Source organism: Argiope bruennichi, chromosome 8 (assembly GCF_947563725.1).
Source record: "Argiope bruennichi chromosome 8, qqArgBrue1.1, whole genome shotgun sequence".
Taxonomy (NCBI): domain Eukaryota; kingdom Metazoa; phylum Arthropoda; class Arachnida; order Araneae; family Araneidae; genus Argiope; species Argiope bruennichi.
In genome coordinates, this window is record NC_079158.1 from 3,736,699 (window position 1) to 3,754,893 (window position 18,195).

An 18,195-nucleotide genomic window follows, 5' to 3' on the forward strand; every position below is an offset into this window, starting at 1 on the left:
AGTTGTCGAGTTCATTTGTTCTCGGACTGGCAGCGTTCCTTTCCATAGACTTTATTAAAAACTTGATAGAAATTTACAAATTTGGCCGCAATTCCGTATATCAAATTTTTATCCATCTAGCTCAAAGCATTTTTAAATTATCTTTGTCACAGGCAGAAGTTTTCCGAAAATATACTTCTCGAACTCAGTGACATTTGAAATGTGGACATCCATCAAAATCTCGAGCTCGCATTTTTTTTTTTTTTTTTGACGATAGCAAAACTTTTTGTACGCTTTCGTACACGAGAAAATAAAAAGAAACGAGTATACATGAAAGATAAGAATTCCTCAGTGACAAGGTGTGACTCTGCAAACAATTTGGCATTAAGTGTTGTGGCGTCATCTGTATCTCGAAAGAAAAAAAAGAATTGCGCAAATTTCCGAGATACTAAATTTTCTATACGAAAAGAAATTATTCGCTGAATTTTCATTTTTTTATTATTTATTAATGCTTTTAGTTTTTATTCTTCATTTATTTTAGGTTTGTTGGTGGTAAATAAATTTATTTGGAATTTTGAGAGGCGCGTGCCTCGTTGTTTTTTTACTGTGACCCGATCGGAATAAAATTGAGATGAAATCTCGCGCGCACTCATCAACGCTCAATTTTTTTGCTATAGCAAATCAGTAGGAGTGATAAAGGAGAGATACAGTGAGTGATATAATCCGTTCTGATGCATCTTTCATTTATAAACATTCCACTTTTTAAGGGAGAAAATAAAAGCAAATGGAAAGAATAAAATAAATAAGAGTAAATAAAATATAATGAATAAGTATATTAAAAAATTATGTCAGATATTACTTTATATAAGATGAGATGTCATTGCATTGATTTTTACCAATGATTTGAAAAGCAGTATATTTCGTCATAAGAGTGACAAAAAAACATTAGAGGTTCCATGTACTGATTAATTTCAAAATCTGTATTTTTCTTTTTTGTGTCAATTTATTATATGAACAAATTTCTCAATATTAGATAATATTCAAAAATTTTAAATAATTCTGTTTCTTGTATGTCATTTTCTGTATCTTTCTTGAATATTCATGTTTTCTAACAATCTTAAGTGTTAATAGCTTACTTTTTATTATAATGTGTGCTTTAATGCGTGTTGATTTCGCTCTGTGTGCTCAATTAGGCTTGCAGCTAATGCTTGAAATTGCCATGTAGTGCTTAGCTAAGAAACCAGTATATTTCTAAAAAATCACACTTACATTGAAATGATTTTTATCCATTTTTTAAAAATATCATCAACCTTCACATTTTAAAGGCAATTACCGAAATTGAACTCATTTCAATCCAATCATTATTGTACTATCGATTTGATTTTTATAATCTGATGATACTCATATACAAATTCAAAAAAGAAGTTATACAAAAATCACTCATAATCAAATATTTTATTCATTTTCACAAGGACATGTTTCTTTTTTATAATGTGTTCTGAAACTTACCCATATTTAAGAGGTGTTTTATTTCTTTTACACTTAAAAAAAATGTACACTTTTCTTCGAGTGGCAGATTCATGTACTAGACGAGAAATTGTGTCTGTTTTCACATTTCATTATCGTATCACTTTAAAATTATAATATTTCAACAATAAACAATGGGATTTTGAAACTGTTCAAGAAAAATTCAAGAAAGGCATGGAATGGAAAAACTGCGAAATCTTCAAACAGTTGTAATCGAAATTGAAATAAAACTCAAAAACAGACTTACAACAACAAGTGGACTGGAAGTTCACATCACTGTAAAGAATTACATATAACTACAGCTTATAAAACTGTGCTATGAAGCAATTGCTTACACGCTTTTGACTAATCAATGCTTTAAACTGATACTCTGCTGGTGAACGTTAATCGTCGCCTCTTTGAAGCTACAAGGCAGCCTTGAAATGCTTATAGACAGCAGCAAGCTTACTTTTATGCCTTTCAACGTACTTATATAGTATTTTCATCTTATTGAGTGTAGATCAGTTTGGAACAGAGAGGAGAAAGGTCGAAAAAATGGATGACCTTGAAAATGTTCGCCATCATGAACCACTGTACTTGCATTCTTCTATGGCACGAAAAGTTCCTAACAACTTTCAGTATAGTTACACCAAGTTCCTTAGTGATAGACAAAGTTCGTTAGAAAAAAATTACTTCAGCGAAGGTTTTCCAGAATTTAAAAATACATATGAAAGAACTGAATTCTCAGAGACTCAGAAGATTTCACCAACTCAGACACAAAGGAAGTATAAAATAGGCACGGAAACTGAACAGTACGGATCATTGAATTCTGGAAAAATATATCAAACAGCAGTAAGTGAACCAGTGTCTGTCATCCCAACAGCGGATTACACAATAATAAAATTTGACCATGAGCTCCCAAGTAAAAACGTCTTATTGAAAAAACCTGAAGATCCGCCAAAAAAATCTTACATTACAAAACAACCAAAGAGAATCGGCGATTTGATGCAAAAAATTGCTGCTCTGTTTACAAATAATTCAGGCATAAAAAATCAGGCCCAAGATCAAACGAAGAGCTTTAACAGTCAAAAACCCAATGAGAGGGCTAATGACGACAGATATAGCAAAAGAAAACTTTTGTCATTTTTAGATAAAGATGATTTATTTCAAGTTTCCGATGAAAAACTAATTAGGAAGAAACGTTTTGAGGACGATGCTCCGGAAGAAGGAGTCAGTCACCTACCTTTAATCCTAACACCGACTATACCTTACATGCCACAAAGTTGTATACACACAACGGGAGTTATTACATCAACAACTGGTACTGATATTATCAATGGTCGGACAACCGAATGGACCACAATTGTTGAGGGTACATATATTGATGGAACTTATGCTCATGTAGTACAAAGTACTTCTCGCATATTTTATACTGTGAGCAAAGAGGATAAATCTACAAGATCTGAAACACCTATTTCAATAGAATCTTCAGAAATTATTGATATGAATTCTCGTATTCAAAAAGCTGCAAAAGAGATTATACTTGAAACATCGTCGATTTTTAAAAATGAACCACTGGACAAAACTGACGCTGCAAGTAATTCCTTTGCACTTGTGGGGGCTATTCACAATTTGGAAGATTTCATAGGAATTTTAACCGATTCAGCTGATGAGAATAAACTATCCATCACACCAACTCCCGTAACGCCGACTGAATTGACAAATCCTTCAGAAGAGAAAATATCTCTCTCCTCCTCAAATCAGCTCGAGGCTTCGGACATTTTGACGACAACAGACGCCGATTCAGAAACGACGTCTGAGCCGGACATGAATAAAAGTGTCGGTGACTCAGAAGATTTGTTGTACCTGAATATCGTCGGGAGAATGGCCGGCGTGGACGATTCAGTCAATGCTTCTGCTGCAAACACGCGATCCACCAGTGAAACTAATTCGGTGAGTTCGACGGAAAAAGCAGTCACTGAATTTGGCATCAAGGAGGAGATGGAATCTTCATCACCGACAGAAAAGGAAGACGTACCATCAATTCATGCATCACCAGTCTTAAGTATTTCTCCGATGTTCGATGAGCCAAATCAAGATAGTCCTGTTTTTATTAATGAAGGAAGTATTTCTTCAGATGGTGAAAAAGAATTAGTAAAGATAGAAACTAGCTTGAAAATTCCTGAATTAACTGATTTATTGCCCCATTTCACATCACTGTCGGATACAAGTTCTGTTATAACCGCAAATGCTGAAATGAGCACTTCCATTATGATCACAATCAATCAACCTGAAATCCAAACTTCTAACGTTGAATCTGTAAACTCAAAGAGTAGCATACTTACTGGAACAATAGATGAAATTGTTAGTTCTTCAATTTCTTTGCTATCTGACACTGAAATTTCCACTGAAGAACTTCCATCGAATATTGACAATGGAATTACTTTGATATCTGAACATCTTTCTAGCCCCACAATTAAAATAAGTACGGAAAATTTGAAAAAACAGCTTTCCGAAGATATTTATTCAATTACGACAGAGACAGGTATTCATTCTTTGAATATATTAGGCAGTACTTCGATAAAACCGGATAATATTGAAAACTTGCATGTGCTTGATACAGAGACAGATGTTACTAAAGAAGAGGATTCAGAAAGTATAGATGTATCTCCTGAAATTTCTAGTCAAGTTATGGTATTCTTTGGAATAGCAAGTACTTTGCCTCAATACCCATCTAAGGATGAAGTAGTATCATCCGTTGTTCTGTATAATGATGGAGCATCTCCAAGGAAAAGTGACATTCTTTCAAGCACATTTATAACTTCATCCTTTCCTGACCTACCTAATTCAAATATACCTTCAGTATTAAATATCGAAGAATCAAAATCTTATTCAGATAAAATGGATATCGATAAATTTACTTCAATCCCATCGATGGAGAATCTCCCTGATATGACAGTATTATTACTCCCCAGTTTAAATTTGGATGAGCTTAAGACATTCGTAGGATCTGCTAAAGCAACTTCTTTTACACCATCGCCAAAACTAGACCCATCAAAAGTTGAAGGAAATGTTTCTTCGCATTCTTCTGAGAATAAAGTTGAAACCATTCAAAGGAAAAAACGACAGCTTGAAGATTCAATTACTGTATTAAGGGATGGTCGAATCATTTCCACTGATGCGCGAGCATATTTAACACCAACTACTCACTATACAACATATACTTACTTTACAACAATTTTACTGCCAGGTGGTGGTACTCGAGTTCAAAGCAGTCTTCATGTAGATTCTGTAATAGTTCAACCAACAGACAGAGCCGTTTATGGACTAGGAGAATGTTCTATTTGTGATGAAGCTGTACGCCATACACTGGCTGATGACTCATACAGAACCTTGGAGACAGTAAGAAGACCTGTAGATGATGCACATTACCATATAGAGACTGTACCGTATGATGTTGGAAGAGCAAGTGAGATAACTCATAGGACAACATTTACTTACTACACAACACGTTTTAGACCAGGTACATCCTTTATAGAAACTAGAAAAGAAACTAAAACAAACGTCACACCGATACTTACGGGAAGATATTCAATTCATGAAATTGGAACCTATTATGATCCACTTCACACAGAAATACCCCATTATCATACTGAAGCTCCATATATTAGTGGATCCATTCGAACACAATATAGACCAGGACAGATTTATACTAACACTGTGCGTACTATACTACCAACTCATTCACAACGTATTGATCCTAATTTATATAGACCAAATAGTGTAACCCACAGAACTACTTACACTTATCATACAACAAGATTTAGAGATGGTGTCACGATAGTAAATACAAGAGAAGAAACAGAAACCAATGCCACTCCTATCCCTACTTACAGTAGACCAAGGCACACAATTAGACGTACCCAAGATCGAATAATTCCAACAAGAGTTTTGGAGAGGCCAACAGACAGAACCTCTGTGTACGATCGACAACCACACAGGGGATCTGATCCTTACGTTAAGCACAGAACCACTTTTACGTACTACACTACAAGGATATTAGGAGGAGATGTGCATGTGGACACGAGATATGTAACAGAAACAAATGTAAGCCCGAATCCTTCGCTTCCTTATGTCAGAGGTACGGTTCCTGCTCAACCTAATTATGACGGTTATGAAACTGAATGTCCAGTATGCAGAGAGGCACAACGAGGAACACCAATTAGATATATTCCTAATACGAGAGCCCCACAAAATGTAGTCAGAGGACGAGCTCCTGATCAAAGGTCAGAAGGGGTGCAACCGAGTACTGCAACCCATTATTCCACATACACATATGCTACTACGACATTGGCACGAGGTGGAACTCCTGTTGTCAGAACCAGGCAACACACTGTGACTGAAGTCCTTTCGGATGTTGTGTTACCAACTCTCAGATTTGGAGATAGAATTCGCTCCAAAAGATCTGCTGCACCTGAAGAAAGTTCTTCTTTAAGCAGCCAAACAAGAGAAAGAAGCTTGTTGAGACATACTTTCGCTAGAGGAAGCAGTTACGCTGATGGTAGACAGGGAAGGCGAATTTCTGATTACGGTTCAAGTAGACAAAATAATGGTGAAGTATACCAAAGGAACAGATTAGGCAATTACAATTCAAGAACCAAACCAAAAGAGAACATTCAAACAGCTGGAAATAGATATCCAAATCATGATGCATATGCAGATAGGGATATAAAGCCTACCAGCGTAACGTATTATTCCACGTACACATATTTCACAACCGAATTAGGCGATGGAACTCCAGTGATTAAGACAAGGGAACACACAGTGACTGAAATTTTAACAGATGTTATAGTTCCTACAGTTTCACGTGCTAGGAAACTTATTCAGAATACTAAGACAGAAACTTTTCCACCATTAAATAGACGAATAAGAGAAGCCGAAATTGCTTCCGTAGAAAAAATCGTATGGCACAGAAAACTGCTAAGTGTTTCCGATGCAGATAGTCAAAATGGTACAATTGTTTCCTCACTTTCTACCCTGACACCTCCATTACCTTTTCTGTTACAGGGAAGATCAGATCTTACACCTGAGGGTCTTGAAGAGAATTATCATGCTAACGAAACTATATCGCTAAATGAGACTTCCGAGTCTTTAGTAAATAAGGTAGGATCACAAAAAACTATGCAGCCTGAAAATGTCATAGAAAAAACTTTGTCAAGTAAAGTAGAAAACAAAATACCTCCATCGTCTACTTCGGAAGTGAACATTAATAGTCGCAGTTTATTAAGTGAGAATGGCGACATTTCATTTGTTCCAAACAATACTTCGATTTCACAAAATATGGAAAAATCTTTATTAAACTACACAAAATCCTTTCAGGAAGACAAAAATTATAATAAGACAGAAAATCCTATATACTCCATAACTGAAGACGATAAAACAATCCCAAAAAATATTGAAACACTTCATAAAAAGAATAACATAACTATTTTTCCGGAGGAGAAACTTGATGGAAAAGCTCATTCCAGGTTTGAAACAAATGAAAAAACAGTGACTACAGTAGAAGGAGGAAAGAATTCATCTGTTAAACTTGATGAAAAAGGACTTTTATTGACTTCAAATAAAGACAGTAATACAGAGCAATTATCAAATCAAGCAACCTCTGAACAATTCAGAGCATCTGTAAATCCTTCTAAAGTTATTCTTACTACTTTATTAACTTCACTTTCTACTTCTGCAAGCGATTCAAATGAAAAGGACTCAGTTCTTCTTGAAAGCAGCTTGCCGTATTATAATTCGCATAAATTCACACAACCTAGTTTTCTTATTGCACCGACTGAACATCATGCAATTTTGAGTACTCGACAAACTCCTTCAATTGATAATGCCCTTACCATTTCGAAATCATCTTCAGACTTGAAATACACTGTGAGTGCATCCGATGTGCTAGATTTGTTTGAAAGTGTTGATTTAATTGCCGAAGGTGCAGAACATAGACATGCAGTGGCAGCAACTCCCGTGACACACTTCACAACTTACACTTATTTTACTACAGTTCTGAAACCAGGCGGAAAAAGAATTGTTGAAACAAGTACCAAAGTTCTTGCTGCAACCTACAATCCATATTCACCATCCACTGAAGCCTATTATCCCAGGGGTGAGAGATATACAGACAGAAGAAATGTTTTTCAAGATAATCCTTACGATCCCAGAGGGCCAAAGAAATGCTGCGACAATTCAAGATCATACATCAGAACAACTAGAAGATATGAGCTAGTACCAGAGAGAGCCGCACCTCATACCTATTCAGTCTATCCTCATGCACATAACCATCCTTATAGGCCATCATTCGCTACCAAAGTTCGTGGTCCATTTTACCAAACTGAGGCTAGTCCTAAGAATGTATGCCCTACTTGCTTGAGGGATTCAGGTAGGCACAATTATCAAGATGTAAGAGACTACAAAGATAATAGTTACAAAAAAGCAGTAGGGAGGAACTCTTATCTCACAAGTATCCCTGTTATTAGATCGTCTACTTATAGAAGAAAATTATCAGAAAGAGTTTACAATACGATTTATGAGCGTGATCCAGAAATAAAACCAACTCGCGTGACTTATTATTCTACTTACACTTACTTCACAACAGAATTATTGGATGGCTCACCTACTGTGAGAAGTAGAGAGCATACAGTAACTGAGATTTTAACCGATGTGATCTTGCCAACAGTCACTTCTTTGCATAGTCAAGGTTCAACTCGAGCACCATCTTATCAAAGAGGTAAAAGGCAAGCGGGTTTTGAACCCGATTCCAATTACTCGAATAAGTTTCAGCCCTATTTTAAGAGAGGATTGTTAAGTAGCGATAACCTTGACGATCATTTTTTAGTGAATAATGACTGGGATGCAAAAGTGCATTCCAGTCGAATGCCAACGAAATCTTTTTCCTCCTCTCACCCTGGCAAAAGGAATCTCAGAGAAGATGCAGAAAAAGGAAACCATGAAATACTATCGTCATTTAATGCGTACAGAAGTGATTACACAAATATCAACGATGATTTATCCTTGGAGGCTGCGGAGCATTTGATGCACATAAATCATAAGACCATTGAAGCGGCACCAGTGACTCATTATACTACGAACACTTACTACTCGACAGTTTTAAAGCCTGGAAATAGAAGAGAAGTTCAAACAAGCACGAAAATATTATCATCAATTTACTATCCACATACAAAAGCGTATGTTCGTGACGCAGATCAATTTGCTTCTTCGTCAAATAATTATAAACAACCGAAGGACCAAGAGACATGCCATTCATGCGGGCAGCAAGTCTCAAGATATCAAAAACCTTATTATCTTCCATCAAATATAGATGAAAGAAAGAAAGCAAGTGGAAACGCTAGGTATGGACATGTGAAACCAAATATTCATCAAAATGCCGTTAAACACTTGCCGTCAGTGCAACCATCACGCGTCACATTTTATTCAACTTACACATATTTCACAACAGAGTTCGGAGGTGCAACACCTATAATAAAAAGCCGGAAACATACAGTAACCGAAATTCTAAGCGATGTGATTGTCCCGACAGTACTAAAATCAAGATCCCGGAGAACGGTGATTTCAATCACACCCACCTTAATGACAGATGCCAATTTTGTCACGAATTTGCCCCAATTCAGTTTTAGAAAACTCTTGGCAGTCGATGATCTAGCCGAAGCTGTTATTTTCTCAAGTCGTACTGATTCTGAAAGTAAAAATGTGAAGCGGGAGATTGATAATGTCCAAAAATTTGTTGGTCGAAACAAGAATGAAAAATCTCATGATACAGATGTATTAGCCAGTTCTTCCACTATGAATGATATTTCCGTTCCGGTTGATTTTATGAATATAACTTATACAAATGAGGAGACAGGAGATGCTTTTTTAAGTGATTCTCAATTTAGCAAGGCTTACGCTGCATATCTAGATTTTTTAAAGTCTGCTGATCCACGTTTGCCAGCCTCAGAAGTTCAAGTATTTCCCTATAATAAAAGTTTTACCAGTGAAACAGAAATATTTAATGTGAAAACTCCACAACCATCAAAATATGTAATTCCAAAAGTAACCGCAACTGTTAGCATACCTGTGTCAAAATCAGAGACAAAGAATATGATATCTGTTATAACTTCGAATTCTACGAGAAATGGTCGCATGACAAAATTCACTACAACGATTTATGGAACTTACATAAATGGTGTTTACGCTCAGAGAGCCGAATCCCAGTCTGAAATTATTCCTCTAACAGAGACTAACATGGCTATGGTAGCAACTCCTCTTTTATTCAGTCCGTCTCGTTTGCCCGGCTTGGTTCGAAGCATCGTGTCCCGCAAAATTCGAGGTCCTGTTGCAGTGCACCTTACCACGGAAATTCATGGGATGTACGTTGGGGGTGCATATGCGCAAACTGCAAGAGTTTTTACCAGTTCACAGCCTTTGTCATCTACAAGAGAATCTTTTCGCCACAGAATAGCTTCTCAAACTACAGTCCCCGCTACTCTTACGGGAAGTAGAAAAACTGGACTTCTTTCTTCAAGAGTACTGAGAAGTAAAGTTCAGGGTTCTACAACATTACTATTTGTTTCAGAAATTTATGGAACCCATATAGGTGGTGCATATGCTCATTTAGGAACATATACTACAAGAACCATAATTAAAACTACCGGCACTACAGAACTTCCAGAGATAACTTCAATTGGGCCAGTTGAACCTTTGCAGCTTTTATCAACCATTTATATGCAAGATTTAAAAATAGGCCTGGTGACAGCATCAGTAAGTGATAAAACGGTTGATTATTCTACTATTCGTTATTACTATGAAGTTTATGGCACATATTTGGATGGAACGTATGCTCACGTTCCAAGTATATCAACAGAAACAATTCTTCCCACAACTACTTTATTATCCTTATCAATGATAGATATAGAAACTAAATATTCTTCCAACACAGATTCTATTTCAACTTTAAGCCCTATTTTGTCTTATGAATCCTCAGTTATTCATTTGGAAAGTAAAAAAGTTGGCCTCATTGAAGCATCAACAAGGGAGCATGTAGAAAATGGTACAACTACGAGACATATCTTTGAAGTACATGGAACTTACCTTGATGGAATGTATGCTCATGTTCCAAGTGTTACTATCAAAACAATTGAGCCTTCCAATACCTATAAGCCTTTAGAACATTTTACTGAAGAACTTATAACGTCTTCCTACCTAGATGAACTTAAAATGATAGATTTTACAGATTTAGAAAATGAAGCCCCTGAACCTGAATTTGAAATTCTAACCATATTCTCGAAGGCTACTAACACTGATTCTTCTACTGATGGATGGTCGGATGCTAAAACGATAACTGTTGGAGATACAAAGGACTTGTATGAAATTACTGTTGACAGTAAGTCAGATAAAAATGTTAAAGTGAGTCTAGAAAGTTTAGTTTCAGATGCGCTGAAAATTTCTATTGGTGAGATAGTGGAAGAAGATTTTACAACAAATTCTGCAAACCAACAATCGACATTCGCCCCTATTTTGTTACCTGAAGCATTGAGGACATCCTTTACACACGGTGCAAGAAAGTTTAGAATAAAAAGAAATGAACCGATCCAAATATACCTTAGAAGTTCGTTTACAGACAGCACAAATAATCTACAGAAAACGAAAGAACTTTCACTAGTGGCAAATACTACGCCATTACCACCATCAGCACTGGAAGAACTTTCTCTGGATGCAATAACAAGTGCGAAAACATGGAAAAAATCGATAACAAAGAAAAGTGACCAAGAAAGCAGTAATTCCTTTTCCAAAAGCAATTTAAGAGCTTTGAAGCGTGCTTCAAAATATAATTTAAATCAAAAGACTAGCATCCTATTGAAAAGATCCAAGAGGGCAACAGCTCCCAGGACCACATATGGCAACAAGAGATTCAGTGGACCCACCAATAGCGCAAGGAAGTTTGGTTCTTCTCCATCATCGAAGATTCGTGATGGGACATCTTCGAATAGAGGTTTTAGATCTTATAGTAGTAATAGACAAATTTCAGTTCAATCTTCTAAACCATATTCTGCTTACAATACTCAGCCAAAGAGCGTTCCTAATTTCCTTTCCAGGAATCAAAGACCAAAATTAGGTCTGACGATAAGCACACATTCTACAGCTGCTAGTGTCAGACCTACTTCATTGAGCAAACACAACATTTTACCAAGTAGAGCTAGAAAGTTTGGAAGGAAAGAAGACGAATCTAAACCTGAAGAAGAATTTGAAGCTAGTGAAGCAATAGTTGAATCGGTTACTGAACAAACCTTTGTGTCATCAACAACGCCAGCATCACGCTTAAGGCGTCCAGCTAAATTACTTAAATTGAATTCGCGTTCGACACCTTCAAGATTTATAGCCACAAAATCTTCACTTCAGCCTCTGAAAACGTCATCTATTGGCTCAATTAGAAGATCGAGACCTACTCTTAAAAGTTCAAGTTTGAGAAATAAACAGAAAAATACTCGCAGAGAACGCACAGAGAATGTTGAAGCAACATTGACAGAGCAGACAGAGTCTAGTTCGACAAAAAGGCGTTTTACTTTGACAACCACGTTTTCTTTAAGTATAAAACCAACGGCGAGCTTGATGGATGATACAGAAAATTCAAACAATCTCCAAGAAGATACTGTTAGGTCTAAAAGAAAGAACAAAAGCAGAAACCCTAGTTCACGAAATCGCCAAGGAAATTCTTATCAACCAGTGTTTGACAACGATGATAATGAATTAATTGTAGATAAGCCTAAAGCATTGCCACTTCCCGTTTTTGGTCGAAGCAGAGGTACAAAAAGACCACCCAAATTCGATCCAAGAACAATACGATCCAGTAGTACAACTCCAATAACCTATTTAACAGGCGAAACAACTGTGTTGGCTGATGATAAGGATACTGAAGAAATGAACAGTGATTTAACTGGGCCAATTACAATTACCGATATTTTCACAACAACCAAAACATTGCCTGTACATTTAGGTTTACGTACATCATTTGCTACCATTACAACAACCGCTTATTCAACAAGCACCGTCCAGAGAGAAGATTTAACGACTATTACATTGGGGGGCCTCACAAAAACTTTAGTTTCTGCAATTACTGGTTTACCAGACGCAGATTCACCTCCTGATAAACAGTTTACTGTAGTTACAGAAGTTCTTTTGGCTAGTACGGAAATTGAAACTTCATCTTTAGTAGCAATCAAAGTAGGGTATGGAACAAGAACAGATACTGTTATAAAAAAGCAAATCATGACAACTTTAAAAACTGAAACAAATACCATTTTCGAGCAAAACTCTGCAGCAGCCCAGATTCCTCAACAATATCCATATTATCCTAATCCGTTTATTCCACCTATGCCTTTGCAGAATACAGAATTTTCTCTCTCTGTTTCAGAAAATTCCTTTGTTTCCACTCAAACACTCACATCAACAAAAGTTTTACCAATATTTTTGAATGGTAAAACCATTTTTACAACTCTAACGAGTACGACATTGAATGAGGAAACAGTAGTAAAGACCACCACCGTAAAAGTTCCTGTAGCTCCCACGGCTCATCCATTTATTTTCCCACAACCTGTTTTTATAATGCCTTCTGTAACGACAGAAGTGACTATTCAATTCACTGCTCACAACGGTGAGGTATTTAAAGTCGTAACCATGATCACAGTTCCTCTAGCTTTGAATGCCCATACAAGATTTCGTCGTGATATAACAGAAATTGTGCCAAGTTCAACTTATGCTTCCAATCAAATGGGTCCTACTCAAAATATACAGACACTTCCATTCTTAAATTATCACATAAAAGACAAAAATCTTAATGATGTTTCTGATGGCAATTTACCTACCAATCTGAATTTACAGAGTAGCTTTTCAAGTCATTCCGATTGCGTTTATAATTCAAACACACAAATATCTACAGAAAACATAAATGATTCTCTTAATATTGTTGATGAAAGTGATACAATTTCATTTGATTCGAAAAACATAAAACAACATAACACTAAAAAACAACCATTAGTATTAAATGCCATCACAAAACATCTTCAAAATAAAAATAATGACGAAACAAACATTTTTAAGTCTAGAAAGTTATTGCAAATCGAAAATAATGATGACGACAGTTTTATTGGTCTAAGAACTCAACTTATACCAGGTGGAATATTAGGCGATGATGTGCGCACACAGAATGAAAATCAACATGGAACTTTTAATAATATTCATAACATTGATGCAATTCATTTATTAGGTGGAGGAATAAACGACGATTCGTCAGAAAGGCCTATACCCTCAATACGAGTGATTCCTACCCGAAGGGCCTATATTCGGCGAATCAGACCTGAGGGACCACAGAAATTTACATCTGAAGATATAGGAGATGAATACAGTTTTAGAACTAATCCTCAAAGTTTCCCATCAAATAACCCGAACCCAAATTTCTTCCAAATGGGACCAGGAAGAATTAGAAATGAAAATTTTGGAATCACTAGAAATGCCCAAAACTTCGGCACCATACCTCTTATTCCACAGGAATTTCCTGGTGATAATTTTGGACCCGTAAGAGGAGTTCAGTATTTTTCACCTAATAGACCAGGCTTTGCTTCTGAATCTCCTATTAGTGATATTGGAAGAATTCGCGGCCCTCAAAGTTTTGGCATAACTAGAATAAATCGTCCACCTGAAAGGTTCGAACCTGCAAGAAATATGCTAAACAGCTTTCCTGAAAGAGGAATCCCTACCAGTGAAAACGAAGGTTACGATGCTATTCGAAATTTACCACTCTATTCTCCAACTCGTCATAACATTTCTCCTCCTTTATCTAACAATGACAAAGGAGTTATAACTAATCAACCAGAAGAAGAGTCTCGACGTACACATGCAAGACAAAAGCCAACTTCAACTACGGCTGCACCTCGTCGAGTTATTAGACTGAGACGACCTGTATCACCACAAGTTGGATCTGAAGTAACGGGACAATTATTTGATAGAAAGCCAATTATCAATGCTTTACCAGACGTGGATGATTACAGAGAAGAAGACATTCAACCTGTTAGAGCTAGAGGTCCCGCCATTGTGTCCAATACAGCTGCTGCTCAAGAATTCAGAAGACCCAATAAAATAAGAGGGAATAATGATAATAACGTGAATAATGACGTAGAGAAAGTGACTCAACCGAATGCCGCAGTTATTCCATTGACCTATTACACCACTTTTACTTACATGACAACTTTCTTGAATGGTCCCTCAACAGCCTATTCCACCCGAGAAGCAATAGTATCAAATATTGCAACAGAGACCCTCAATCCCAGAATAATGGATCTTATAAAATCAAGAGGCGGATTCACAACACAGAACGGTGTCCAGACGGCTGTACCGCTTGGCTCTCGTGCTCAAGGAGCGACAACCACCATCGTAAATCTGGCCTCTCGCGTTCAGTTATATAATAGCGATGTTTATTATGGCCGTTCCAACACAGATATATTACCTGCTATGAAAGTCGATGATATTACCCCTACGAAGTCAACTTTGTCTACTGTTCACATAACTGATATTGCTAAATTACCCAAAACTTATTACACTTTGTTCACTTATTACTATACACTAAGAGACGGCGATAAGAGCACACATTCCCAAAGATCTGAAACTATAACCAACGTGAATACTGAAACAGAACCTTTTCTTAAGCAAGATTTTGCAAGCACCGTAGACAGCAACGGCCTCCTCACCATCAAACCCAACGAACAGTTAATAAATGTGGGTCTGAGGACAGCTTCTGGTACGACCACGGAAGTAAATCTTCAATTAAAGACGCTGGTCCATTTTGACGGCATCAAAAATGCTGTAATAGATAGAAATGGCATAACCCCCACGTTGATTGAGGTAGTGCCATCTGAGACAGATAGCATCTATAATAACTACCTTGAACCTGATGATGCAGAGGTACAAGACCAGCAAACCTATCCCCAAACAGTCCCGATAGAGCCATCTTTTGCTTCAGAAACAGGATCTAATTTCAATCGAGCATCTTCTGCCAACAGAGAAGCAACACCAGAAATACCTGATAACAACCGCATCGTCAGAACACAAGCCCAGCGAGGAACCTTGAGAATAACTACTACTATTGTTCAACGTCCAGGTGGCATAAGAAGTGGGGTTTTTGCACCAAGGCCAGGAGTCCGTGTGAGAGTGCGCCCAATTTCAACAAGAACAGTATCAATTGAGACAAAGACAGAATTTGAAGAGATGCAGCCAGTTTCTAGTTCTTTGTTGGCAAGCTTTGAATCATCTCGGAACAACAACGAAGAGCCACCAGTTGCGGAGTCTTCAGAAGAGGTGGAAAATGAGTTCCCTGAAAACAACGAAGATGATAATGAGACTCCTGAAGACGATGAAACAACAGAGCCAACAAATCAAGGTAAATAACCTCCTTATTGATTTTTTTTATCTTTCACTTTTTAATTAAAATCATAATGTAATATTAATTTTGGAAAAAAAATTGTAATTGGTGCAAGAATTCATTAATTCAAAATTTCTATTATATAAACAGTGTAAATAATGAATTGTAATTTAATTTTTACTATTTGTAATTCAAGATTCATTACTTTTTTTTACTTTCTTACATTCAAATCATACCAATTCTTATGTAAATTATTTTTAAGCTAGATCTTAAAAAATATTCTAAGTATTTTCATTATTTTAATGAAAATATAGTTGCAATAATTTTCTTTGTTTATAAAATTTCTGTTTACTTTTAATAGCAAAACTCTGTTTAAATTGAATGTTAGTTCATGTACAATTTTTAAATATCAAGAATAATAAAAATTATTTAAATTTCACATTCAACAAAACATTTTATGTACATTTGAGTTTAATATTTAGAAAGGGGTTATTTCAGTTTCTGTTTCAAATATTTTTCAAACCTTGAAGAATTCAAATAACTTCCACTTTGATTCTTTGACTTTAAATTTTTCAAATAAATTATATGTATTTAAAATCATTCGTAGCGATAAGTTTTTGATTTAAAATAATTAATAATTGCTGCCATTTGTCTGTTAGTTTTATTACAAGGTTTTATGTAACAAGAAGTTAAAAAGAAATATGTGTTACTTTCAAATTAATCTACAAAATTTTTTTTAAATTCTTTTTTTAAAAAAAGGAGCATTTTCATCATTGTAAAACAATACAGTAAATTATTTTTAAAATATTAAATTTTGTCTTCTTATTATGATGAGGTCCGCTTTTAACATAGCCACTTCATTCTTTTTATCGACTTTGAGGATTTTTCTTTACTTGACGAATTTCTATATTAATTCTTATGGCTGTTAAGATTTTAGCTTAACAAAATTTAAAAGTATGGTTCCTTGAACTTTGCAACCGGTTCTTTTTACAGTTGTGAATAACATATTTCCTTTCTTTTCGGTACATTTTTCACCCATTCCGTTGTTGGTGTTGTTGTACCTAACTTATGGCATTTAGACAAGCTATTTAAGCCGAGTTTGTGCAGTAGCTTCTGAGGGTAAAGGCACCTGAGTACCCGAGGGCAGAAGTCTGACTTCTAGTTCATGTGATGAAGATGACATTCACACATTCGCTTGTACAACCCCTTTTTACAGGGGGGGGGAGCGTTTTCACGCACCTCACAGATAGAACACAAGGTAAAGAACACTAGACTCGAACCGAAGGTAAAGAACCCAAGCCCGAACTAGACTCGAACCTCAGGTCACGGGGAAGACGCGTCACCCCAAGGCCAGGATGCTGGCTCATCCATTCTAAAAAAATACTTTAAAGTTTTCCGTCATCATACTACATCCTGAAATAAAAGTTAGTTGCTTTGTGTAGTTTAAAATTGCATTGCTTTTAGTATTTGATATACTTTAAATTCAATTGTTCGTGAATTGAGTTATTTCATCATTTGAAAATTAATATCGACAACATTGTCGTCGAATCACAATAATGCTATTCGATACTGCTTATATTATTCAAACTAAAAATTCTAAATGAATCTTCTGTTCACAGATGGTCCACCTGGTCGAAAACGACTGAAAGTAACAATTCGTCGATCTCCCGGAGTTTCGGCATCTAGATCCATTTCTAGAGTAATTCGACCTTCCAGAACTCGCCCACGATTCTACGTGGTGACCAGAACAGCATCACCAGACGGTGTATCACCCCGAGCTCCAAAACGACCTGTATCTGTAAAAGTCAGCCGCCGACCGAAACCGTCCGTGGAACCTGAATATGAGACATACACGAAAATGACATCTGTGCCCGTAGTGTTTGGCCTCAGCACAACCTATAGGAATGCTTTGGTCACATCATCCTCATTGGTCACAAGGAATGATGTTGAACCCAGCAAGACCATCGTTCTAACTTATTTCACAACGACGACATACACTGTTCCTTACACTGTAGATGGCACAGCAACGTTTACTACAATTGAAGAAACAAATTCAAGGGTGGCCACTGAAACACTCGGTAAGTTCATATTATAAATTTTCTTTCAGAAATAAAGCACACTTTTTGATCTAAAAAATTAATGTGAAAGCTAATAGTCCTAAAAAAATTTCAAAAAAGTATTTTAAACTATTAGTTATAATTATATAATTTATATTAAACTATAGCTATTTTTAAACTATTTTTTCAAATTAC

The 18,195-nt window shown here is 36.2% G+C and overlaps 1 protein-coding gene across 1 annotated transcript in view; it reads left to right on the plus strand.

Moving 5' to 3' along the window:
- The window catches only part of LOC129980923 (uncharacterized), a 138,776-nt gene that overhangs the window by 92,251 nt on the left and 28,330 nt on the right, over positions 1-18,195 (plus strand). The window contains exons 6-7 of the mRNA XM_056091411.1: positions 2,006-15,961; positions 17,563-18,021. Of these exons, the coding sequence (XP_055947386.1) occupies positions 2,006-15,961; positions 17,563-18,021 (14,415 nt within the window). The remainder of the gene's footprint in view (positions 1-2,005; positions 15,962-17,562; positions 18,022-18,195) is intronic.